The sequence below is a fragment of the Aptenodytes forsteri genome, unplaced genomic scaffold, assembly GCF_000699145.1.
Source record: "Aptenodytes forsteri isolate BGI_AS27 unplaced genomic scaffold, ASM69914v1 Scaffold193, whole genome shotgun sequence".
In the NCBI taxonomy this organism is placed as follows: Eukaryota; Metazoa; Chordata; class Aves; order Sphenisciformes; family Spheniscidae; genus Aptenodytes; species Aptenodytes forsteri.
Window position 1 is genome coordinate 14,616,641 of NW_008795405.1, and position 26,186 is coordinate 14,642,826.

At 44.4% G+C, this 26,186-nt stretch overlaps 1 protein-coding gene across 1 annotated transcript; it reads left to right on the forward strand.

The window, feature by feature from the left end:
• The first annotated feature begins 3,570 nt into the window (after window positions 1–3,570).
• Window positions 3,571–20,646, forward strand: HHIPL1 (HHIP like 1). The gene is made up of 9 exons (XM_009280966.1): window positions 3,571–3,594; window positions 4,078–4,724; window positions 7,024–7,167; window positions 7,768–8,096; window positions 10,061–10,187; window positions 11,267–11,412; window positions 14,504–14,585; window positions 16,432–16,514; window positions 19,135–20,646. Exons 1-9 carry the CDS (start codon window positions 3,571–3,573, stop codon window positions 19,737–19,739), a joined length of 2,187 nt encoding a protein of 728 aa, XP_009279241.1. The 3' UTR covers window positions 19,740–20,646.
• Window positions 20,647–26,186: the final 5,540 nt, after the last annotated feature.

Sequence of the window (26,186 nt, forward strand, 5' to 3'; positions counted from 1 at the left end):
CTTGTTACACCCAAGTCATGGGATCAGGTGTTTTTTTATACTGGGTTACAGAATCCTGAGAGGCTTTTAGCGTGTGCCAGGTGCTAAGTTCTGATGACGGGTGCAGAGTAATGCCTGAGGATGTGGCCTAGAAACCTCTGTGGCGGCCATCCCGCACGGGGGAAATTTCCACTCAGGGTTGATGTTCTGTGGCCAGATATGATAACAGGATGATCACAGTCTGCGCAGAGCAAAGCGTCTGACCCTGTCATCGGCGGTGGCCTCATATGTATGAAAATGCCCCTGAGACAGAGCAGTGGCAGCTCTGTGCTGTGCAAGTGTAAATCTTAAATTAATTCAGACAGTGGAGTCTCGTCTGCTGTGCTCAGATGGGATCAAAGTGGCTTTTCAGAAATCCTGCTCTTAGCATTTTGCAGGGTACCTCTTGTGTTCCTGAAAGCGTGAAAAGAAAGCCAACCCTTTTCCACAACAGCTTCTAGAGATTTGACTTTTATTTCATCTCACATTGTACTGGAAGCAAAAAACCTTTGAATATATTCCCGAAACAAGCGGTGTCCAAAAGTCCATTTGCAGATAGGAAACCAGTTAGCAGTGCCTGCTAAGCACTCCCTCTGCCTCTGGAAGCAATAAGTAAGTCTCCTGCGTACATCAGAAACCTGACCGTTGAAAATTTGTTCAGAAGCAGTGAAATATTTCAGTGTGGGAAAAATGATTCACTGAAATGTTCTGATGAGCTCAGTGCATCACCAGCCCAGCTGTGGCTACAAACCACCACCTCTGGCCGCGCAAGCACAAAATGGAAGTTCAGGCATTGCAAACACTCCAGAACACTCTGCTTCCATTCATTTGTTATATATACAATTTATATCCTAGACCTGAATGAATAAGTGGGTTTCTGTGACTTATTCAGCACACTTCTGTCTCTTTCTGCTCACAATTTGTGATGTCTCTCAAATGTGACCAAATTATTTTGACAAGTGTCTCGGCTTGTACTTGTGGTGAGGATTGCTACCTTCTCTTAAATTGTGATTTGCAACGTGGTGCTATTTCTGAATCTTGCGGAAGGGCAAGTGGAAGAGCAGAAACATCCTTCCCTCAGTGCTGCCCATGATCCCCCAGCCTCAAAATAGGGTTTCTCCTCACCCAGAAGCAGGCTGAGAGGATGCCTTTGGCCGTGGGGGAGAGGAGGACTGCGGTGGGACATCCCCCTGCCTGCCCCACGGCCTCGACACCCGGCAGTAATTTGATGGGGGCAGCAGGTCTCAGGGGACATGAGTAGATGTGGATTATTGTGCGGTGGGATACAGGACACCAAACGGCGGGAGAGCAGATGCCTCGTTCCGCTTCTCAGGGAACAGCTTGCTTAAAGGCTTGAGTTTCCAGATGGAGGTGGACAGGGAAGGTCAGGGATTACATGAAAGTTAGACGCTTTCCTGAGGAGTCCCATTGCTTCCTCCAGGCTGATAGCAGCAATAAATAAGCCATTGTTTGATGTGGGTGTTCATCCAAATTCAGACTATTGCAGTTCCTCAGATAAATAGCTGCCTCTGAATTCCTGGAATAGATAGGATGGATTTGGCTAACTTGTCTTAATGTCACTTGTTTTATTTTCTGATGAGTTTTCATAGTATGAACTTGTTCCAGCCCTACTGAAGTTACTGATCATCTGCCCATTAGTTTCCTTGGACTTTGGACCACATCATAGTTTAAAATTAATTAACAGACCATGTCATTTGGAAATGAGAATTGAGATCTATTAGTGATGTTGGGCTGTGACCAAGTGTAGATTTTCTTGGTGTTTTGAGTTAGTGAATGTGACAAGACGATGTGAAGGGTGAAGGACCACAACATTTGCTTCAGAAGCAGAGAAATTCAGGGTAAGGAGTCATGCTCCATCTCTTGTGGAATAGAAGTTGGAAGATATTCCAAATGTGGCTGGAAAATACCCTAGACGCATCCTTGGGTATTGTCTGGCTAGTGATAGATCTCTGAACATCACTGTCAGCGTAATGCCACTGTAAATAGCCATATGCCACCAGGAACGTGGTAAGGAGTGAAGCAGTCATCTACACCGTTGTGTGCTATTCAGACACAGCTGAGGCTGGGGTGAACAGCCCGCAGCAGCAAAGGGGCAGGGAAACCATACCTCTGTGCTATTTTTAATTCTGATGCTGAAGCCAGGACATTGCTTGATAATGCCTAAGATCACTGCTTGCTTTGAAGGAGGCTTTCAGAGAACCAGATACACCCCGGTACTCAAGCGGTGGCCTTCCTCTCTCTGAATGTGAAACCTCCGTAGGCAGACACGGACTGAGCTGCCATACAGCCCTGCCTTCACATTCCCTTTCTGTCTCATTTCAGTTTGTTTTCTAAGGCCAAATTTTCAGTCGTTAACAACTGCATCGGCAAACGCTCCAGCTCTTTCTGTCCCTGGCACACCTCGTGTAACCGAGCCGGGTGCCGTTACCCAATCTGCCCGTGTAATTTCAGTGTTTTGTGTCACGCGCAGTCTCCTTTTTAGCACATTAATTGCTGCTCATTTGAAGGCATAATAACCTTCATTTTGCAATGAATGGCTTGACGTTCCAGGAGGAAAGCTTATTGTGCACTAATGATCTGTTATATGGTCTCTCAGTTTATTATGGTATGTAATGGAAAATAAAATAAAAATTAAGTATTGTATGTACTTAGCAGCTAATTTAAATACTTCAGTATCTCAGATGTTATATCTTTTCAGCTATTGAATAGTGCTGTAATCTGCATTAAGAAATAGCTCCGTATAGATTTAGAAACAGCTCCCTAATTTTTTTTTTTTTAACTAAGCTTGTTTTGCTTGGAAGAAATGCCATCTAGGAATTAAAAAATGCAGAATTTATTCAAGAAGGATAGCTTCTCTTCCTACCTTTCTTGCCTCAGTGATTTATCTGCCCTGTGAAAATAACTGAGCCTCCACTGAGTCATGTTACGTTATTTGGAGAGCACTTCTGAGATGCTTGTCGGGAAGATGCATTACAACTGGAAAATATTGTGTGTTTATTACAAGGAAAAGCCCTTGCAAAGCAGAACTGAGTCACTTTGGTCAATTTGTAATTTACAGACAGTTTTACTGGATTGCAGTGGCTTTTTACATAAGGAAAATGTGCCTGTCGGAGTTCTCGTAGTGGGGAATACAATGAACTATGTGAACTTCATTCGGTCCTTAGGTAGATTTCCAAGGCAATTTCCATAAATGAGGATTGTGATGCAGCCACTCCCAGTGGACCTTGCCTGGATTATGGCCTTTGGTGCTAACTGTCTGAAATCCTGTAGCCTGAACATCCCCCACAGAACTTGGTGACTAGTGTCGTGATCGTGATATGCATTTCACCTCTTCTAGTCAGGTATATAAAGTATCTGTAGGCAAAGATCCACCAGCAAAGGCAGCTGGACACAAGCAAGGATGGTGTATGCAGTGATAGCATCCCAGGGCTGGGTGCACGGCGCGGTACGAAGGATGGGTGTCCTCCTCTCCTCCTACACTTTCTTATCCCGCTCCTTCCAACCTGTAAATGACATCTGTGTTTGAGGTGCATGTCTGGATTATCCAATGACGAGGTATGAAAGTTGCAGGCTTTGGCCCCGCCGACCTTTCTCATTCCCTCCTCAGCCTGGAGATGCAGGACCTGAATCTTCTCAGCTAACTCTTTGGTTTTGCTTCTGTGCTGTGGTGAATCTGCTCATTATTTCATAGATAAAGTCAGAGCATCCAAGATAGAAAAGTCTCTTTTTCCCCAGTACAGTCTACTAGGGTGATGTAGCAAGATATGTGTCATTGCTGGTTTTCTTGAGTTAGTGCTATGGTTGGAATAAATGAATAACAGCATGAGGAAGCCAGCTTTCACCAGGAATATTGAAGATCATTTCTGTGAATGCTGAGATAAACCCCCTTTCTAAGATCTTTTCCTCTATTAATATATCTTCAGAATAAACCATAACGTATGTTGTAATTAAGGTGAAATTTCTCCAATTAGTATTGCTGCTCAGCTGTTTCAAATCTGCTCCAAGAAATGGCGTGAGGCTTTTTCTCTCTCCCTCTAGGAATGCTCTCCATATGCAGCTCACTTGTACGACGCCGAGGATCCCTCCACCCCCGTGCGGACGATACCAGGACTTTGCCAAGACTATTGTCTGCAAGTGTGGCAAAAATGCCGCTCCATTTTTCGCTATCTCTCTGCAGACCAAGAGTTAATTGCACTGGAGAACAACATGGCAAAATTCTGCCGCTACCTGTCCTTGGAGGACACAGACTACTGTTTTCCACACCTGCTGTCTAACCAGAACCTTAACCAAAACCTGGGGTTAGTGACCGCCGATGCGGAGGGCTGTCTCCAGCTCTGCCTTGTGGAGGTCGCCAACGGGCTGCGCAATCCCGTTGCGATGGTGCACGCCAACGATGGCACCCACAGGTTCTTCATTGCGGAGCAGGTTGGCCTGGTGTGGACCTACCTCCCCGATCGATCCAGGCTTGAAAAGCCATTTCTGAACATCAGCGAAGCTGTACTTACCTCACCTTGGGAAGGAGACGAGAGAGGTTTTCTAGGTATTGTCTTCCATCCTAAATTCAAATTTAATGGTAAAGTGTATGTCTACTATTCAGTTGAAGTTCGTTATGAAGAGAGAATCCGAATCAGTGAGTTCAGAATTTCTCCTGCTGACATGAATGCTTTGGACCATAGTTCTGAAAGGTATTGTACACACATTTCTCTGGCAAATGTATTTAAGATCTCAGAGGGCAGCTTGTGCATTTTTAAAGGCTGTTAATGAATGAGACTTATTTAGCTTAATATTGTTCTTGCATTCCAGCGTGGTAGCAAGTTAGTCCGAGTCTGTGTCTAGCTTACTGAGACAGAGAATATGCCTGTCCTCCGTGGATGAACTGAGTGCTCAGGGATAAAACATTTATATTTCTCAGTTCTGGTATGTCAGAAGATTTAACTGAACATGGATTAAACATGATTTACAGTTAGTATTTTGGGGGTTGGGTTTTGGTTGGGGTTTTTTGGTATTGTAATTATTACCCTTTAAAATAGACTTCTGCAAAGCATAAGTGAAATTCATTATGAAGCCAGAGGTTTCCAAAATCAGCATAAGCAAACTCAGTGATACCAGACCAAAGACGGATTTCTTTATCTGAATGATAGCTCAACCCTGTGATATTACGAATTTAATAGCAAATTAAAAAAAATGCAATCCACTATGCTATTACTGAGTGCATTTTGATTGGAAATTTCATTTGTTTGAGTCTGATCCTGCAGTTGATCCACATTAATATGTACAGACAATTAGAGGTTTGTTTGTGGAGACAGTCTATAGATTTATAACCTGGTGCAGAACCACGTAATAGAACCACTGTTTTAAGAGACCCTTAAATATTATTAATGTTAAGATTTTTGCTTTGTTACGTGGGTTATATTAGGGCTTTCCAGATACTCAGCAGTGGATGATTCTAGCTCAAAAATGCACGTAGCCTAATGATAGAAAGGGGATGCTGGTTTATAAAGCAATGACAGCAATTCAGTGTAAGCAGCACTGTAGGTGACAGGTAAGGGCAGTTTAAAAGTGGTCCTCAGGAAAGCAGGTCAGGAGCTTAAACCTGCAGATGTCAAGGCCCATGAGCTGTCTTGTTTAAAAATCCTCAGGCTCTACGTTCGTAACATTTTCTGTGCTTATTTAGCTGATGCTTAGTACGGCGAAAGCTTAAGAAAACAAAATTGTGGTCCTGTTGTGCTTGTGTAGGCACGGCTCCCACTGACTTCATCCCGAGATGCTGCCCAAGAGGCAGCTTCGGCCGACACGTGGTGTGCATTGCCTTAGCAGGAAGGCGTATGTCTGTTTGCCTGCAGATTTTTGCTCAATGTGTTTTGTTTTCTTCCATCTTCTTTGGGAGGTTGAGGAGGATTCACCTTTGTGTCCATACAGGATCCTCCCTCGCTCCTGCTGCCGGCTGGAGTCTGTGCGTTCGTGCACAGTTACCTTATCTCAGAAGTGGTGATGTTTAGCAGCAGGTGACAGAATAATTACATAGTTGGGTTCCTTCCCACAATTTACAATCTGATCACAAACTATCAGTACTTTCAGAATGGAAAAAAACCTCGCTAAAAACGAGGTGGTATAAGTGAGAATTATAATTCGGTTTTGCTGCTATTAAGAGGCACCGTCAGCATGAAATCTGGACTTTTTTAGAAGCTGGAGTAAAATAAACTTCAGTTATTAAACCTGGGAACCTCCACTGCATGTATTTGTGGCTTTACCTTTCTATAAAGTTATACTTTTATATATTTCACCCTTACTACGAAAGGGATGCCAGGTGCGTAAAATAAACAGATAAAAGTAAGAAAGAATTAGGTTTTAAAATGAAGGTAAAGGTTGTTGGTACTGCTTTGAATAACCTTTGTCAAAACGTTAATTTTTTGGTGGGGCTGCTTTTAACCACTCTTGAAGCTCATAAAATCCTGTGGATGTAATTATCATTTAAGGATTCTTCTCTCTTTAAGAATTTAACTATTACTTAATGTCTGAAAAGTTTTAGGTTCGCCTTGAAAGCGCCTGTCAGGATTGTGCCAAATGCTGTACAGATCCACAGATGGACTACGAGTCCTTTCTCTTGCAGTTTACAATCGGATTTAAGCCGAGATGCCTTTTCTTAAAAAAAAAAAAAAAGAAAAAAAAAGAAGTTTAACAAGGAGGAAGGAAAATCAGAGGAAAAGTATAATTAATTAAAAGTATATTCTGTCATGTGATTTCCCAGATTTTCGTTCTTACACAATTTGGTGTTTCTGTAATCTGGAAAATATGTTGGAATTATTTAAGGTTAGAAACTCAGTTACGCCCAAGTAAAATTCAGTAACGTGGATATGGAGGAGTTTGCATCAAAACTGATCTGTAGCCGTTTCCATGTGTCGAGGGCAACATTGGAGTGACATTGCTCTGCCCTTTGCTTAGGGCTTGTGCAGTAGGTGATGCCTCCTCCCTGTTTTCGGTTAGGATAATCCTGGAAATAGAAGAACCTGCTTCCAACCATAATGGAGGAGAGCTGCTCTTTGGAGATGATGGGTATCTCTATATTTTTACTGGAGACGGAGGCATGGCTGGGGATCCTTTTGGGACCTTTGGAAACGCGCAGAACAAGTGAGAGCCCCTAAAAACTTGTGTGCACTGTGTGTCCCTCCTGTCACCCTTGGGTTGAGAAGAGAAACTGGGAGAGGTATATCGGGGGGGATTTTCTGTCTTGGGTTTACTTTTTACCTAATGCCTGCGCTGATGCTTGTGCACACACGTGGGCATACAGACCTCCCGTGTAACTCCAGTTTCCTTAGGGGAGGTTATCGAGGTGTGTCTTTTTTTCCCTGTGAGCAGCAATAAATGGCTGAGCCTTCCAGCTGTCTGCTCAGAGCCCAGGTTTCTGCAAGTGGAGGGGGGGTCCGTGAAACGGGAAGAGTGGACTGATCCCTACGGCAGCTCCAAGCCGTGAGCGTGCGTCCATGGGGCAGTGGGTCGTGGGAAGTCAGTGCCACCTGAAGGCTGTTCAGTGGCCTGGGACAAATGAAATGGTCTTGAAATGGTTGGTTTCTCAGAGATATTTAAAGGTTTGTCTTTTCCAAACCAGAAAGAATGAAACCCTGGACTTTCCAAAAACCCATCTCTGAGTGAGAAGGTATGTTTAGCCGAGGTCTAGTTTTATTTCTTTTTTTTTTTTTTTTTTTTTTCCGCTTTCTTCCCCCAATACAGATCAACCCTGCTGGGCAAAGTGCTGCGGATCGATGTGAACAACAACGACCGCGGGCCTCTGTACCGAATCCCTCCCGACAACCCATTTCTCAACGACCCTAAGGCTCGCCCCGAAATCTATGCGTATGGAGTGAGAAATATGTGGCGCTGCTCTTTCGATAGGGGCGAACCTCACACCAAGGAAGGGAAAGGGAGGCTCTTCTGCGGAGACGTGGGGCAGAATAAATACGAAGAAATCGACATTGTCGAGAAAGGGAAAAATTACGGCTGGAGGGCGAGGGAAGGGTTCAGCTGCTACGATAAAAAACTTTGCGCCAATTCTTCAATGGGTAAATAGATGTTCTCTGTAAATTACCTATGTCTCACACCGTGCAGTTTTCTGTGTCGTCATTTTTAATTCCTGCCTTCAAAGCCTGGCTGCTTGGTGGAAAACACATATTTCTGAGATGTAAATCTATGCAGTCTCAGTCTAGAAGGGAACTGACTTGGGAATAAATATTGAAAGTCCAAGTGTTACCATTTTTGAGTTAGAAGGAAAATGAAATGCGCTAGCTGTTGTTTTACTAGGCGATCTGTGTTGTTAGCCAAATTGCCTGGTGATTCTGTGATTTGTGGGACAATTTCATCTTTTCCACATAAAATAAGCTTTCCTGCAGAAGCGAGAAAAAAATGGAGCAATTGTATTTTTCTCCATAACTCACAAGTAGTGTCCTTATTTAAAAAAAAGAAGGAAACATACTGTGTTAGCTGGCCAACCGGTACGCAGACTGCCTGTTTTGCAGGTAACTGAATGCACAGTGTGGTTTTATTTCTTTTAGCTATGCAAAAAAGGAAAAGCTTAATTTTTTAATTTTTTTTTTTTTACTTTTCAAACCTGGATTCAGGGTATTTGCTGGCTGGCTAAATTCTGGTGCACATGTGAAGTCAGAGTGTATTGTGTTGCAAGGTCTGATGTGGACCACATCTTGTGCTGGAGCATCTCCCCAGAGATCCAGGGGGGCAGTGGGCTGGCACTGATTTGTACTAGCTGAGATTCTGATTTTTTTCCTCTTCTATATGCTATGTGGTGGTGTTTAACTTCCTTCCTTTTATTAATTTGGCTTAACTTCCTTCCTTTTATTAACTTAGCTACAAGTACAGTGGTAGTGATTACGTGTTTTTTATAAAAACTTGAGAGCAGGAGCAGATTTTTTGCACTCCCGTTGCTGAAGCAGTTGTCAGAGAGCCTGTTCAGTGCTCTCCTGCCTGACAGCGCCTGCGTGAGCGTTCATGGCAAGCACTTTACTGAGGTCTCCAGGGATTCAGAACAATTTCTGATGCCTTTAGAGACCCTTTTGTTAGAACAGTGAAATGTCACAGCCCCTTTAAAATGATAAGTGCAGCTGAAGTGTAGAAAACACCTGCTTTAGAGGAAATGCCCTTGGTGCAAGTTCCCCACTGGTGGAGCTGCTGGCTTTGCTACTTGAGGCATCTGCTACATGGGCAGGGAGAAAAGCTGTGAGGAAGAGGAGGGGTGGGTACCATGAAGAGATAGATACCTGTAACCCAAGAGTTTCAAAAGAAAGGGGAGGAAGCATCCAATGGAGACCCTCAAAATCAGGACATTTCTCTCCCTTTTGCTTCTGTCTTGTGTTTTAACTCGCATTTTACAATGAATGTGCCAGAACTACATCTTGCCTGTGCCATACCATAAATATTTGATGGCCCTTTTCAGGTTAAGCTCCCCTGCCTCAGAGAAACAGAAGCTATTCACGCTGACATCTGACATATCTTTTCATGAGTGCCTGCAGCCTGGAGTTACCCGTCTCTTTTTTCCCTTTCACCACCGAAACAAAGCTGCATTGAGCAAACATCTCCTGCATGGGTGCAGTGACTCTACGAGTAACCTGCAAATTCATAGCAAAACCAGCCAGGCTGTGTAGAAGTGGGCCAGAAGCGGCACTAACAGACCTGGGTCGTAGCGGGAGGAGAAGGGCTCAGGAGAACGGTGAGGTCTGGGTGACAGAGAGCACTCAGGCTTATCAGGGATTCAGCTTATACTGCAAGTGAAACACTGACCAGTCTCTCTGAGCTAGCTTGTCCTTGGTTAGCACAGCCAGCTAGACAGGGCTATCGAACGTGGTTCTGACAAGGTGAAAATCGAACTAAATATGACTCCATCGGCGGTTCATTTAGTTAGAAGATGCTCAAATGAACCTGACTCTATCGTGCTAGTCTCAGAACTATCTAGATAAACAGCTATTCTGCATCATGTGTAAAACAAAGCAAGTCACAGATCTTTTCTTCTCTACAGATGATGTGCTTCCAATTTACGCGTATCCACACAAAATGGGGAAATCTGTTACGGGAGGTTATGTCTATCGGGGTTGCGAGTCTCCAAACTTGAATGGCCTGTACATATTTGGTGATTTTATGAGTGGGTAAGTAAATACTTCAGAGACTCACTAAGCTGTACCCCCAGAGAAAGCCCTCCAGCAATACTACGCCTGCCTGCAAGTGCTCCTGCAGTCTAACCACTGAGGACATACTGCTACTTGCTGGTTGCAAGCACTAGGCAAAGCCTGACTGCTCATTACAGGGGGCTCACGTGGCACGTTTTATATAACCTTTATTCCGTGGTGCTGTGCAGGAATGCAATCTTTGCATTCCAGCAGCCGTCAATGTTGCTGATTCACATTGTGCCAGTACAAATAAAGGGGCAAAGATGTGATGTTCATTTAGAGTCCTGGAAGTGGTGTAAAAAAGCATTTGAATGCATCCTAAAAAAAAACCCCACTCTGATGCAACATTTCCAGACATCGAAGATATTGAAAGAAAAAAAATACTGTCCGTCAGTGAGTCTGCTGCAAACCTGTGATGAGGCAGGCATGAGACTGCCTTGTTTTCCCCCAACCTCCTCTAAAGGGGCATACGATGTTCATTTAGAGTCCTGGAAGTGGTGTAAAAAAGCATTTGAATGCATCCTAAAAAAAAACCCCACTCTGATGCAACATTTCCAGACATCGAAGATATTGAAAGAAAAAAAATACTGTCCGTCAGTGAGTCTGCTGCAAACCTGTGATGAGGCAGGCATGAGACTGCCTTGTTTTCCCCCCACCTCCTCTGCCTTTGCTGTATCTGCATCTCCCAGGCCGCTCGCGCGCAGCCCCTGCACCGCCTGCCCCGGCTGATGCACTGGTCATGGGCACAGGAGAGAGGCCACAGAGCTACGGTGAAGCCAAGTGCTATGCATCTCTGGCAAGGTTCCCCCGGTCTGACATCCCTTAAACCCTCCCATATAATTTTTTCTTGTGCTTGTGTTGCCCCTGAAAGACAAAGTGTTGCAGGGGTGTATAATATATGTGGTTTAATATTAACAATTTTTCATTTCTTGGAGGAGCTACACTTCCTATAGTAGCTAATGCAGGTAGGAAGCATTAAACATCCTTTCAGGTGTCCTGATTAATATTCATAAATCATCTTCTTGGTTGCTTGGTGCAAGTGCTTTTTTGCCTTGCAGACGCCTGATGTCTTTGAAGGAGGATCGTGCTACCGGAGAATGGCAGTACAGTGAAATCTGCATGGGGACGGGACAAACGTGCATGTTCCCTGGGCTTATCAATAACTATTATCAATACATCATCTCTTTTGCTGAAGATGAAGCAGGTAATCTTTTAGCTTTATATCGTACCGAATGGCATGCTTGTGGTTTCTCTGGATTAAAACACCAGAGAAGGGGTCAGAGAGGGCTCCTGGGAGGCAGCGGGTGGTGGAGAGGCAGAGCATGAGTCTGTCAGTCTTTAAAATGCTGGTGGGTGAGATTCCCAACATCTCCCAAATAACAAACTGAAGTCACAGTCCTAATTTTGAGGCACCTCCTCCAGTGGCCAGCGTGCCACGCAGTGACTGCAGGGGGAATTGGAGAGGCAGTTCCTGGAAAGACTGAGTCTGGGTGTGCTGCTGCCTCACACCTGTGGTCTGGAGGGATGGGGAACAGCAGAAGGCAAATACAATTAGAAAAGAAACCTCATTCTTCACAGTGCCGTGCCGTGCCGTGGGGAATGCAGGTCCTGAGAGGCTGAGAAGCTGATACCCAAGTGAGAGTAAGTCTATGCTCTTGGCTAGTCAAGAAGGCTGTTGGTGTTATTAATGGATGCAGGGAAGCAGATGTAATGAACAGTAATTACGAACCTGCTCACCCTGGCCTGGAATATTTGTACCTCTCGAGGTGAAGCAGAATGAAAGCCCTACGTTATGTCTCGAGTGAGGCATCAGCAAAAGGCTGCTTAAGTCCATATTTTATTAATGCCAGCTAGGATTTTGCCTTGCATAGGACTGAAGGATGTAGTCTCAGTGAAGCTCTGCATAGCTGTGTTTTTAAGACTGGAGACATTTTGCTTTCTAGGAGGGAGCTGCTGCAATTTGAAAAGGAGGAAATAAAGAGCCCTGGGGTGAAAGCTGGTGGTCGCTACCTTGTTTGTACAAGGATATGGTTAATTGCCCAGCCCCACAGCAGAGCATGTAGCTCCTGGCTGGGGACAGGGAGAGAAGGACTCAGCAATGCTAAGTAGCCTCATGTGCGACTCGGCAATGCAGGAGTTTGTGTTCTGCCCTGTTGTGGGGAGGTCCTGGCTTGTGGTCACAAGCACCCGCTTCCAGAATGCCCCAATTTTTAAACTTCTGTTTTTCCTGCAGATTGTGTCAGGTGTGGATGTTGCACAAATGCAACATGCGTGGCAGATCATATAAATGCAAATTTTATCATGTTAATGCAAATCATCCAAATTAAGTATTAGCTCAAAAGTTTGACTTCGGAATTTTATCTTTTTTGGAGTTAAAATCCATTTTCTTTAATGGTTAATGTTCATGGAAGGTAGAGCTATTTTGCAGTGCTGTGGCGAGAAGGATATCTTACCCTAAAATCAGAAGAACTTGGTTTAATCAGCTTTATGCCAAGGCAGAGGGCTGCCAAGCGCAGTATCAAGCTGTTAATTGCAGCCCTTGCTCATGTACCTGGGGAGCGGCGCCTCCCTCCTCCTGCACCTGTGGGCAGAGTCTTTGCAAAGGAGGGGTGAAACGCTGCCGCCCCTCTTCTGCCCCGTGCTTTTCACACGTACTTTGCGTAAGTATAATAGAGCTGGGTGGAAATTTGGGCTGGAGTCAGTTCTCAGAAGTAGTTATTTGCCTTGTGTTTGCTTTATTATAATGGAAAGAAATCTGTTGATAACAGTTTAGTGAGTTTTCTTTATCTGCAGTGAACAGTCTTCTCTTTCACTTTTTTGGTGTGCTGCGAGTCTGGTTTTTTACAAGTTAATCACACAGTTTATTTTAACAAGCTTTTCTTCATGGAAGCGTTTGTTTTTTGGGGTTGTTGCTCTGATGAATGTTAATCTGGCTGGTGCGGTGGATGTGTTTATGCGGCGGGGACACCTATATTTTTGGCTCATTGCACAGCCATTATAAAGCCAGCAGCCCCATCCCCTGGCAGCTGAACTTGTCAGGGACACCCCAGGCACTGTGCTATGTCTGTAGGGCGCACATGTGATATAGCCTGTGTGCTTCATGGCCTGAGCATCCATATTTCTGCTGGATAATTTCTGGGAAAGAGGGGTGGGATGTGAAGCACACATCACTGCACTGCAAGATGCAGTGCCAGGTGTTTCCCATCCCTGTTTGGATCAAGGCTGCCTCTGGCCTGTGGTTAATGGAGCCCACCAGAAAAAGGAAGAAACAAGCCAGGGGTGGCCAGGGGTGGCTGGTTTCTGCCCTGGGAGCATCCAGAGGAGCTCAGCCAGGGCAGCGTATGAGAGCAGGGAGGAGGAGGGAGGCTCAGCAGCCAGCAGGAGCTGCCACTGACTGCCCACATCTTCCTTTGCTCACTCTGACCCCTCTGCTCCTTCCCTTCTTCCCCTTGGGGTACCCATAGGATGCCCAAAGAAATCTGCCTTACTCACTAAGCAGGTCTCGGTTGCCTCTTTTTCTTCCCTTTTTTTCTTTTTTTTTTGAAATATTGCAAATTTATTTTTTCTCTCCGATCCTTTTCATTGCACCGCTCAAGCACTTGAGCTGGCAAAAGAGAAAGGAGAGTGCCAGAGGGACCGTTTATCCCAGCTTCCCCTGCACAACAGGAGAAGAAGGATGGAAATGCAATTAAGAGAAAATAAGTCAAATAAATAGTGATGGACATTGTTTGGCTGAAGGTCAAGCCCTATCCATGTGACCTGACAGAGCTGTGACAAACCAAATGCCTTTCGTGTGAGATACGTCTCACTTTGTGAGTGTGCTAGAGAAAGCAAAAGCAAAATCTTGTTCTTCTGTAATTCATCCCGAGAGTGCTTCATCCAAAAGAGCAGGAGACAGTGCGAACATTCTTAATTTCCTTTAATATTGTTTTGACAAAGGGAATTCAGGGTTTGACTGTTTTGCATTAGAGAAGTTAAAGGACACTGATCAGACTGAGATGACAGCTAAAGTCTGGGCAGCTGAACCTGCAGTGGAAATTTTTCCAAATAATATTTCATGACAATATGTAAAAGCTCCCACTCACTAAGAGTATTTTCTGCCACTGGACTGCAGATGAACTCTCACTACAAACCCAAATACAAACCTGCCTTGTTTCCTCCAGTAGCCAGATCTCCACGTTGGTCCCAGGTTTCCTGATGCTCTCTGACCTGTGATGCAGAGTTAATGCCTTTGTGCTGTACAGGGCAGAAGCTCCACGGGGAGTTTTCATGGCTGTGTTTGTTTTTTTTCCCAGGGGAACTTTACTTTATGTCTACCGGCATACCAAGTGCCACGGCTCCCCATGGAGTGGTGTACAAAGTGGTGGACACCTCTAGGTATGAGATGTTCTTGTTGCAAAGCCTGAGTGTGGTGCAGTGTGTCCAGTGGATGTGGATGTGATGAACGATGCTGACTGACTAGCTCTTCTTCCATGCTGGGCCCTTCTGTGGAGCTTGATCAAGGAACAGCTGGAGCAACCCGTTGTGAGTTTGCTTTGCTCCTGCAGCTGTGGGAGTCTACGCCGCCTGGTGATCACCAACTTGTTATGGGGCCTGTTGGTGCTATGTGGGTTGGGAGATTTGTTCCTGAAAGCTAAAGGAGTATTTTATGGGTGGCTTGTCTTTCTCAGGCAAAGTTTCTCTAGATTCCTACCCAGAAAGAGGCAGTTTTTCTCAAGGTGTTTATTCTCAGTTCCTCTCCATCCCCTGTAGCCAGCTGCATCTCCCCTAAGGGCCCCGTGCCCAGGCAGCTGCAGCCAAAGCTGACCCAGTGCGACCTGCAGTGCTTTCTCAGGCAAACCAGAAACAAAAGTCAAAAAGTACATTCTTTTTTGTGTTTCAAAGACGAAAATGGTTTGCACAAGGAAATAACACCATTGGTACACCTTCTGGATCTCATGTGCATGTATCTTCAGACTGGGCAAGGCAGGGAATAGTTGTGTTTTATGGGAAGACTTAGAGCTGTTTTTTCCATGTTCTTGTTTTTTAAGCATTACTATTATTGGCGAAACACCAAAATACTTTCAGACAGACATGTAGAGTGAAACTTTTGTAGCTTTTATATTTTTAAAAGGATTACATTTACAGCTTTAGCTATCTGAGCATTTTGAAACAAAACAATTTTCTGTTTTATGTTGGAACCAGACCCCAAAATTAAACAGCCCCCAGAGCTGCCGCTTGTTTTCCTCCGACTCCTCCTCTGTCAGGAGCATTTTCCATTATCTAAGACAGTGGAAGCGTTCCTGTAAACTGTGTATTAAGAGGTTGGTATTATGCAACCTTTGCAAAAATAAAGCAAGTAGAATTCAAAAGAAAGTCGTAAGTTTAAGTTTAAAAAGAAGTTTCTCTAGTGTGTCGAGTACAGAAATATGAATAAGAAAGAACTCATAGGAAAATTCATAAAAGTAGGGAACGTCCCTGTGGCAGTAGTTGAGAGGGGAGCTCTTTGCCTTCCACAGAAATGCAAATGCAAACAATCCTAATGACAAATGAGTTATACCCTCCAAATGCAAACATCGTGCATTTTTGAACCAGTTTGAAAACCTCTGTAGAAGGCTGCAGATTAACGAGCCAGCCAGCATAGGAAAAAGTGATGATGAACTGGATGTAACTTCTCAGAAGTGAGATATACCTCCATGGCAAACAAAGTTGTGTCAAAATAATGTGTTGTGCTAAGAGGAAGCCTCTGTAGGAGACACTTGGAGCTCTTGTTTGAAACTAATGCATTTTTGGTACTACTTTTGTAGTAGTTAGTCTTTTGTTTGGGCTTTATGTACAAATAATAGTGTGCTATTTTGCTTCTCTGAAGACAGCCTTGCATACACGACCTTTATGTCAGATGTTCAACATATACTGTCTAGTTTTGTGATTTTTATTTTCAGTTTGATTAATCTCTTTCTGTAATGCTTGAACCTGCCAATGTTTTATTTCCTTAATGGATTCAGCAATAGCAAGTGAAAACACAGCCAGAGGACTCCACTGCCTTGTGAATACTTGGACTTGGATCAACAGAGATATGTGATTGTTTAATTATGTTTTCTACTGTAAGAGATTACTTGGATCATTTAAACAGACATTTTTTTTTCCAGTGAGCATTACATTCATTGAAAAACAATGGGAAGCAAAGGCTCACGATGCCAGGGGAAAGGAATTAATTGTACACTGTGTGTCCCTTTTTTCGCAGGAGAGCACCACCAGGAAAATGCCGAGTTGACCCATCGCCAGTGAAAGTAAAAAGCAAGCGCATCCCGTTTGTGCCAAAGGAGAGTAAGTGTCACTGTTGCTGTTTATTATTGGTGCATGTTAGCTGGCAGTAAATATAAACTCCAGGCTCGCACTATCTCTGTATGCGTGGAGACCACCCAGAACTTCACTCTTCAGAGTATCCTCAAAGTTAATTCTTACCAGCTGTTTTGGATCTGAAGAGTTGGTTCAAATAAGGCATAAGGTATTTCCCCTCTCCTGGCCATGTGAAATCTTCTCTGTAGTTTCTGCCCCTGTACGTTTTCCCTTTTCCATGCTACATCGTACCTGTTTCACTGCCACCAACCTGGTTTCCCCACAACTGTTTCTGTACTGAGATCCTGTGCTCGATGGTGCTTTTCAGTGAGAAGTGATTTTTTGCAGTGCCTTCAGGTAGTGAGGGGCACTTCAGGAGCCGAAGGATATGATGGCTAAAGGGTTGGGAAATAGCTCATTGAGCAAGATGAGGGCTGAGTCATTGTTAGTTGTAAGTGAGAGAATATGGGATGAGAAAACGCTCCCAAAAGAATCAGCCATTCGGGTGAACTTTTGGCTTATCCAAACCCTCCAGGGCTTTTTGATTGCTTCATACTGAATGAAGTATTGTACTGCTAAAGCTGGAGCAGTCAAGGATGTAGCTAAGTTTGCAGCAAGCCAAGTACTATTTATGTTAAATGCAAAACCCTAAATACGCTATTAGGATCTCAAAATTAGATTAGGCACCATCACCTTTCTTTTCCTCTGTGCATTTTGTTTACACACGTAAGTACCTAGGCAGTACTCTAACAACTTTGCCATGAAGTTAATATTACTGTAGGAACTCTAATGTCAGAATACTCTAATTTTTAATTACATTAATTGTGTTACACTGCATTTGAGTCATTGACAGTTCCTACAGCTTTGACTTCAGGGAGGAATGAGGGCACTCAGCACTTTACAAGATTGAGTCTTTAAGGTGGAACAAGATCTAAGGCTAATTATTAACTGTTGACATGCCTGAGCCCTCAGCACGTCTTCGGAAACTTTCTCCTTTGCAAGCTGTGCACGCAGTTTCCAAACATTAGTTACTTGGTTCGTGTTCAACCAGCTTTGTCTCTGTTTCTTCTTATGCATTACTCTCTATGCAAGTCCAAAGTTCAGATTTTTAAAGTACACATATAACTAAATCTTTTTGGTTTGTTTACAAGGTAGTTTTCATCATAAAATAAAACTTAGAAACAGTGGGAGAGATTCTGCTAAGTGTCTCAAGAACTAAGTTCACGTGTAGGTGAAAACCAAGCATGCAGATTTTGATTCAGGAGCACGCAAACAAGATGTGCAGCTGTAAATATTTTGCTGTTTTGGTTAGTGTTTAGCGTGAATGTAACAGAATGGCCAAGGCATGCGGCTTGCGTTAGCTGGACGGGTGCATTTGTTGGAAGTGTATTTAATAAATAGCTTGAGGAAGAGTAATACATAATAACAACTTGATTCAGTGAGGTGAAAAGCACTCCCAGGTGGCCGTTAGCTTTCATGCAGTCCTACATACCATTATATGAGTTCGAGGATTTTTAAGTGCTTTGCCAGATCAGGCTCCAGCAACTGAGGTGTGCACAGGTAAGGCTTTCACATTTGTTTCTTGCCTTCAGAACCTCAGCTTCCAAAGAAGGGAAATATTTTCATGCCACAAATAAAATTCCTCTCCAAAGAGCATTATATGGAAAAACTGGACCGCTGCAAGGGTTTGTCTTTTGGGGACAATAGATATTAAGCACAAATAAGACAGTCATATTTTTCCTCATCTCTGTACTACAAAGAAAATGATGAATGAGAATGGATAAATCTAGGATATAATTCAAAAAGTTGTGATGCCTTTGCAAATATATCTGACGTCGTTCCAGCTCAGGAGATTGTTATTCTGAGTAATTCTGAATTGCTTCCTTCTGACAAGCTAAAACTTACTTTTAAGCTAAAAATAGAGCGCATGTGAATAAGAAAGTCCAGTAACGCCTGGAAACTGTGACAGCAAAGAATTTAAGCTTTTCAGAGTTCAAGGCTTTTTTATTTTTTTTTCATAAGGAAGAAAAAAAACAAACCCAAATCCTGTTTTATGTGTTGTCCTGGCAACTCCGTTCCTTTTGCACATTCCAGTTGCCAGAGAGAATTGATTTTGAATGTTCCTGATTTCAGCGCCTCTGAATAAAGCATCTGGCCCAGTGGGGAGGCCGGCGCTCTCGGTCTGGTAACGATCCAATCGCTACTAATGAAGAGAAGAGCAGAAATAGTGCCTGTCTTTAAAATGCTTTCAGCGGGGGAGAAGGGTACAGTGGGGAACTCCTCTTCTGACCGTGAAACTCCAGCGCCCACCCTTTAATGGCCAGGGTGAGGTTTTGCCAATAAACTGCTTGGAGTTCCCTTCTTGGGAGAGGCGTACTAGCTGGCATTAAGCCCTGCAGTCCTCTCTGCTAACTAAAAGCAGCCGACATTTTTCGCTGAGGAAATACTGGCTCACCGGGAGCATTGTTGCTTCTCAACAGGATCAAGGAAGCAAATTCCAAGAAACGAGTTAAGTAAGTCAAAAATCAGCACTGGTTTCGTACAGTTGTCTTTAAGTAGTGTCTGTAGAGTGACAGACTCATGGTTTCCTGGGTTTTTCCCCCAACAGAGCTTATTGTGAAAACACCAACGGCGCGTCCCCAGCTGAAGGCCATGACCGAGGCCCCATGGGGAGGCAGGCCAGACCTCAAAACCACCCGTGCGCCAGCTGTGGACTGGGTGGGCCAAGCCCTGCTGCCGCCGGGGAACCGAAGCAGGACACCCACCACCCCAGCGCCGAGCGGCAGGGCCCCCAAGCCCAGGAAGGGAGGAGAGAGGAGGGGGCAGCGCAGGAAGAAGAAACCCCCCGGCACGGCCCTGCCGCTGCGAAATGGCGCCGTGCGGCTGATGGAGCAGCAGGGCCGCGGCCGGAGCCGGGGCCGGGTGGAGGTTTACATCAACGGCGAGTGGGGCACAGTGTGCGACGATGGCTGGAGCTTGCCCGCCGCCGCTGTGGTGTGCCGCCAGCTGGGCTTCCCCTATGTGGTGCGGGCCAGCAAGAAGGCAGAATTTGGGGAAGGGACCTCGCTTCGCATTCTCCTGGATGACGTCCGGTGCTCCGGGCAGGAGAAGACACTGCTGGAGTGTGACCACGCTGACGTTGGCACGCACAACTGCTCCCACGAGGAGGATGCCGGCGTGGTGTGCAGCCGGGAGGAGGTGGCAGACTGGTGACAGAGGAGCTGGCGGGACTCAGAGCACGTCCCCTTCTTGCCTGGCCCTCTAAACCAGCGTCAGTATTGAGGAGGGTGTGCTCTGCCTTGAGGATGCTGCGTCTGTTTGAAGTAATCTTGCTGTTTTCTTCGTGTTCATCCCCATCCATCTGCCTTGGAGGGAAAGAAAAAGTAAAATGAAGCAGTGACTTGAGTATGTCGTGGGCAGGGACTGCGTTTGTATGGGGTTTTTTATAAGAAGAAAACCCCAAACATCAGCCATTATAGATTAGAAAAAAGATGCATCCTGTTGCCCTTTCACCTTTCAAAATACAGCATTCCCCAGCCATGCTTCACAGTGTCTTGCCAAAAAGTAAATTCCCAAATGACCACGTTTCACTCTTGCTTATGGAAGTGTTTGTGTTGTTTGGCTTGCTTTGCCACCTGCAAAGGTGGCTTTGCCACCTGCCATCTCTGAGTGGTAGTTTCTAAGTATGTGTAAATCTGTGCCTTTCTTTGCAGAATACAAAAGCAGGGTTTTTTTAACTTTCCATGCACTAGTTTAAAGGAAAATGATTCTTCTGTAATGCTTTATATTGGTATAAGCCTATTGGTTATCAAAGATAACTGCGTCTAAGCAAAATCAGATAAATTAGAAGAAGTCATAGCATACTGCCTGGAAAATACTTCTTCAGTTTACAATAGCCTAAGCGAAAGGAAAATCTGGCCTTTTTTACATGAACAGGATCATTATCCAGTTTAACCCTGAAGATACTTTGTACATGTTTCTCCACTTTCCCAAATGTTGTGAAGTCATGTGGTTTTGCATTCAATTTTCACAGGTGTGAATGACTAGACAAAAGGTAATGTACTGGGGTAATAATCCTGTAATATTTACCCCTTTTTAAAGGATATTAAAAAACCCACAGAACTCATTTTGACTGAAATGTGTTTTTCACCTGAGTGGTGATTGGAGACACATGTTCTCCTCTCTTGTGGTCTCTCTGTGCTTGATAGCATTTTGCCTGGTTAAGTTTTTCCCGATGTAATCAGGATAGGTTTTATCTTGCTGCTCAGGCAAGAACATGAGAAAGACAAAATGAAGCAAATGTAAAATGACTAGTGCATCCAGCAACGTCCATGAGCAAAACCTTGTATCTAAAGCTCGTACTGTGGATGTTTATTTTAATTCCCCAATTACAAGTTGGCAGTGTCCTCTTAAGTCTAAAACATTGATGTATATGTTAAATGAATTTGTTTCAAATAGTTTTTCTTGAACTTTCTGATATACCCATTATATACTTTTTATATTAAAGAATACCTTCACTGTACAAAAGCAGACGATCAGAAAAATAGCTCTGTCTCCCTACTTCTTATGAAGTATAAAGGGGAGAACAGATGTATGAAGTGCCTTTTGCAAAATATTGCTCTTATGTCGTTGGAAAACCTACAAATGCCATCAGGCACCAGAATGTCATTAGGCTTTTCCCATTGCAGTGAAGGTGCAAATGCATCTGTTTAAAGTGCAGAAATTCACTTCAGGCACATCAAAATGTTCAGGAACAAGAGCGCCCTTTGTAAATTCTTCTGTTAAAAGAGTTGGCACCTCTTGAGCTGATGGGACTAGAGGGCTGGAAGAAAGTGGAAAGTGGAGATATAATCTTTCTTCTTCCAAATTCCTCTTCCACTTCTTTTGGCTCCTTAGCCAAATTTCAGCTAGCTCTAGCTGCGAGATTTTAAGGAGAATCTTGGTCATAGTTATGCTTAAAAACTTCTGGGTAGAAAAAAGACCTGCACAACAAAAGTTACTCTAAATGGAGATGATTCGAGGATGTCTGCCATAGACCAATTAGACAGGAATTTAACCATCATTTTCCAGGTACTTAAGTATTCTTTGTCTGATTTAACCATTACTTACCCTATGGCTACTGTAGCCCATTTGAGCCTCCTGAGCATAAGCAGAGGCCACCTACATCTTGCATATTGCTGGTGGTGACTGCCGCCAACCCCCGGCTGGCAGTCATTTAGTGGCACACAGTCTCTGGTGACAGCTAAAGGCATATGGAAGCCAGCCCACGAAGAGCAGCCGTCAGTAAGAGCGAGCTTTGCCATGGCCCGGCTGACGGCAGAGCTGTACACCCCCAGTGTTTGCTGCTGGCTTTACGTGGGTGCCACAGCCTTCACACGGGAAATATTTATCTGCAGAGGAAGAGACAAGACTTGCAAATAAGGTTTCTTTTCCCTCTTATCCTTTCTCCCAGCCTACACTGAGTGGGGAAAGCATTCAAGTAGGTGTGTGCCAGCTCGGTACGCGTGTCTGTGCCTGCCAGCTCAGTACATTGTTATGATGCTGGGAAAATATTTCTGACCATCACGGTCCCTTCCAAGCTTAAAACATAACTACTCTAAATCCTGGTATTTGTCAGTCTAGTTCCCTGGTATTTAAATAATAAGCCTGTACTATTCAAAGCACAGAAGTACATGTACTTTTAAATACCTGATATATCATCTGCTGTTTAATAGGGTTCTTATTGATAGCATTTTTCTTAATTTAAAAATGCATTTATATACCAGGGTGTCACACAAATTGAGCTTTAGATAATCTGATAAACCCTGCTACTACATTTGAACATACCAGTATACCACCTGGATGCTGACTCAGGATAAAGGTCTTAAAATAACCCAGAAAAATGCTGGTTACCACAGTGCAGCTGCTCTTCTGCATGTGCCGTGTGGCAGACCCAGACTTTGGTCTAGTAGCAATATGGTTTATTACCTTCTCTCCCGATTCACCTTTGTGACTGAGAGTGGAACGTCTGCATTTTTCCTTACACGTTTTTCCTTTCCTTATGTTAGCACAGCTGTATCACATAGAGGACCCAGCATATCTCTAAGGAAACAGTGTAGACCCAGCCTTGCCACCTCTTTTTCTCTACCTCCAAGGCAGAGTAGCTCTGCGCAGACCTCAGGGGTTTTTTTCACTTACATTGCTTCTGGTGCCCAGCAGCCAGCCTGAGCACCGCCACGCTGCGCTGCAGCCTGTGGTATAGACATTATCTTCAGGCCAAAATCATTTGAACTTACCATGTTCTTTCCAAGGCATCCGATGATAGACAAATTCTCCCACAAGTATCTGGGAAAAAAACTTTAGAGCTTGCTGCCAAAGCAATGGAGAGAGTGAAGTAAGTAGGGTGTTGCAGTGGGGATGCTCACTCAAATGCTGGCAAAACCCTTCTGGGTGTTGAGCCCTGGAAGGAGCACGCCATGAGGACATCCCCCACGTGGGGGGAGCTTGGGCTCTGCCCAGCTTCTCTGTGTCAGGTTGCAGGGTATGAATAGCACGAGGCACATCATACATCACATTACTAAGCACAGCGGCCTGTAATTAAGTAACACTGAAGCCATGATTCAAGTTCAGAAAGCTCAGCCGTGGCACTGTGGGCAACACTGGCACCAGGTGCAGAGATGAGCCTGGGGGCCCAGCTTCACATGGTGCCACGGTGTTTCTTCTGCCTTCATCTCCCCTACCAGCCTCTCCCCCACCTCCGACCAGTCAGCACCTTTGTGTTGGGCCTCAGCATGGCCAAGGGAGCAGCTCGTGCACTGCTGGCCCACAGCCCAAACCCAGCAAAACACTTCCAGGAATGCACCAAGCAGAGCCTGCCTCTTCTTTAACCTGTTAGCGTCGATATGGTTGTATGAGGGGTCCCCAGTACGAATCTGTCCCGCTGTGCGTGAGCTCAGCCCGGCACTGTTTGGTTATGATCAACATAGAAACTCAGAAGTGCAGAGGAGAAAACCAGTCACAACATACCAATATCCAAGCCTGCTTTTCCTCTCTGAAAGATGCCAATAGACCTCTTTAAAAGGTCAGCTTGGCATGTGAGTTGCATTGGCCCCCTTAGATACTTTCAGACATAAGCACACACTTTTCTGTATGAAAAGAGGTGTAAGCATTGTTTGATAACTAATAACTGCATCCCAAATTTAAATTTTAAGAAATCATAGTTTTTCCTCTGTTAAATAAGACCTCAAACCCATCTGACATGTGTCAATACCTTGCTGCCTTGTACATGACTTTCCCAGGGTTTTTCATGTCTAGACTTTACTCTGGGGCACAGGTGCAGCTATAGAGCTGCCTTGAGCAATGTTTTAATGTAGTCAGAAAAGCAGCTACGATGGAAATGGCAATCATTCCTTAACAATAACGTGGTAAATAGGGATGCTATTTTTGAGGAAAAAAACCCGTCTCTAGTGTTCAGCCAGCTGTAAGCACTGACATCAAGTAGCTTGTTCCTCAGGGGCATTACCTGTTGGCAATGACTAAACCCTTGGACTGTTTTCATTATTATTAACCATCTTGCCAATTACTTGCCCACTCCATGCTGGAAAATTTTACTGACTGAGAAGGATCAGCTTTCTTCTTCCAGTCCTTATGGACCTCAGTATATATGAATGGGGTGACAGCCGACTCAGGGTGAAAATCACTGCAGAGGTCTGTATTTGGCAGTGTTGGGTAAGCAACATCTAAGCCCACTGTAGATTTTGTTTTGCAAAGGTATGGTTGACTCCTGCATCCAGTGTACCTTAATCTGTGGCAAAAGGTCTGGTTTTAGGTCAGCTCATATATTATGAGCAGTTACTTGTTCTGAGAGTTTTCCTGTCCACATCTGCCAGGAGTGGACAGGAGACAACAGTACAACAGTGCATGTCAGGCTTGAGCAATGTGGCTCTGATGGCCTTGAAAGGTGCCAAGGTCCAGCACCTCCTTTGCACACAGCAAAAGACTTTATCCTGATCAAGTCAGAATGTGATGCCCCAAAGCCAGAAAAGACTGGAGTACATTTGGTTGTCAGTACCCCCAAATGAAGGATTTTTTTTTCCTGGTAAATGAAGGGGCACCAGGAAACATTTCCTGGCACTGGAAGGCAATGAGCTGTGCGGTCCCCAGCACACCTGTGGCCCAGGTTAACCTGCACCCTCCCAGATCACCCTGGGCTAGGTCAGGAGTCACTACCAGTTGGCCTTATAACCAAGGAATGACTCTGTTTAATTTACTAGCATAGACGGAGCCTTTGTGAAATCTAAACCCAAGGTGGCTGTTTTTTCTAAAGGACTGAGCTTCCCATTGCAAAACCACGTAGGCCTTTTGACAATTTGTTTTCTGAATGCTACAGAAACAAAAACCTCTTTGGAGCTGATCAAAAGTATAGGGAGACAAAATGATGGCTTTATTTTATTTTTTTGCACCTGCTTTTGAACACAGTGATATCACTAGTATTTGGACTGCTCACTTTTTTGTTTCCCCCTTCCCTTTTCCTGTGTACGGTGTATTGTGGTTTTAGGGAGATGCCAGATGAGTTGCAGACCGCAAGGTATTTCATTCCTATGCATGTAGGAATTCTTTAAACCAAGATTTTAGACCATTTGTGTTGTGCCCACCTTTCCAGTATGACACTTACAGACACCTTAGAGAGAAAACGAGCTTCTGGAGGAAGCAGCAGGGGCTGTTTTGGGAGCTGTGACCCCAGAGGCTCAGGCTATGCACAGGATGATGGGGAAAGTCCTGAACTGCGAAGGTCTTCCAGGGCGTCTGCAGTTCTGCATAAGGCAGGTTGAGAAGATCTTGCATCACCCGAGGTTTTATTTTGGAAGAGCAGTGGGAAAGGAAATTATCCTTCAAGCTTTACCACGGAAGAAAGATCTTGCTTCAGTTTTTCAACTGCCTCTTCCTGCATGCCATAGCTTGTGACATGCCACAGCATGCTGACGTGCAGTCTCATCTCACAGAGTCCCGTCGGCTGGAGGTGTCCTCCCCCAGCCTGGCCCAGCCGCAGCCCTCGCTCCCCAGCAGCCACTGCTGGGTCGGTGGTGAAGATGCTCTGGTCTTCCCCAGCAGGTTTTGTGACTTGGGACTCTGTGCTTGGGGACCTGATTTTCCCAGCATCAGACAGAAGGTCAAGTTTTTGTTACTAACTCGATGCCACTTTTCAATTTCCTGTTCCTTGATAATTAGGTTAAAATAATGGGTCATTTTCTGTTTCCAAAAACATTATAACTGCCCTTGCTAGCTTTGGCTTGGCTGGATTTAATGATTATTTACACTGATACAAAACCCACCAGAACTGGCCTACTGCTATGCATTTTATATCCATAATATATGTATACATATGCTGACGAAAGTTACGTACTTTTGAATAGAATCATAGAATCATAGAATCTCTGTTTCCAAAAACATTATAACTGCCCTTGCTAGCTTTGGCTTGGCTGGATTTAATGATTATTTACACTGATACAAAACCCACCAGAACTGGCCTACTGCTATGCATTTTATATCCATAATATATGTATACATATGCTGACGAAAGTTACGTACTTTTGAATAGAATCATAGAATCATAGAATCATTAAGGTTGGAAAAGACCTCTAAGATCATCAAGTCCAACCGTCAACCCAACACCACCATGCC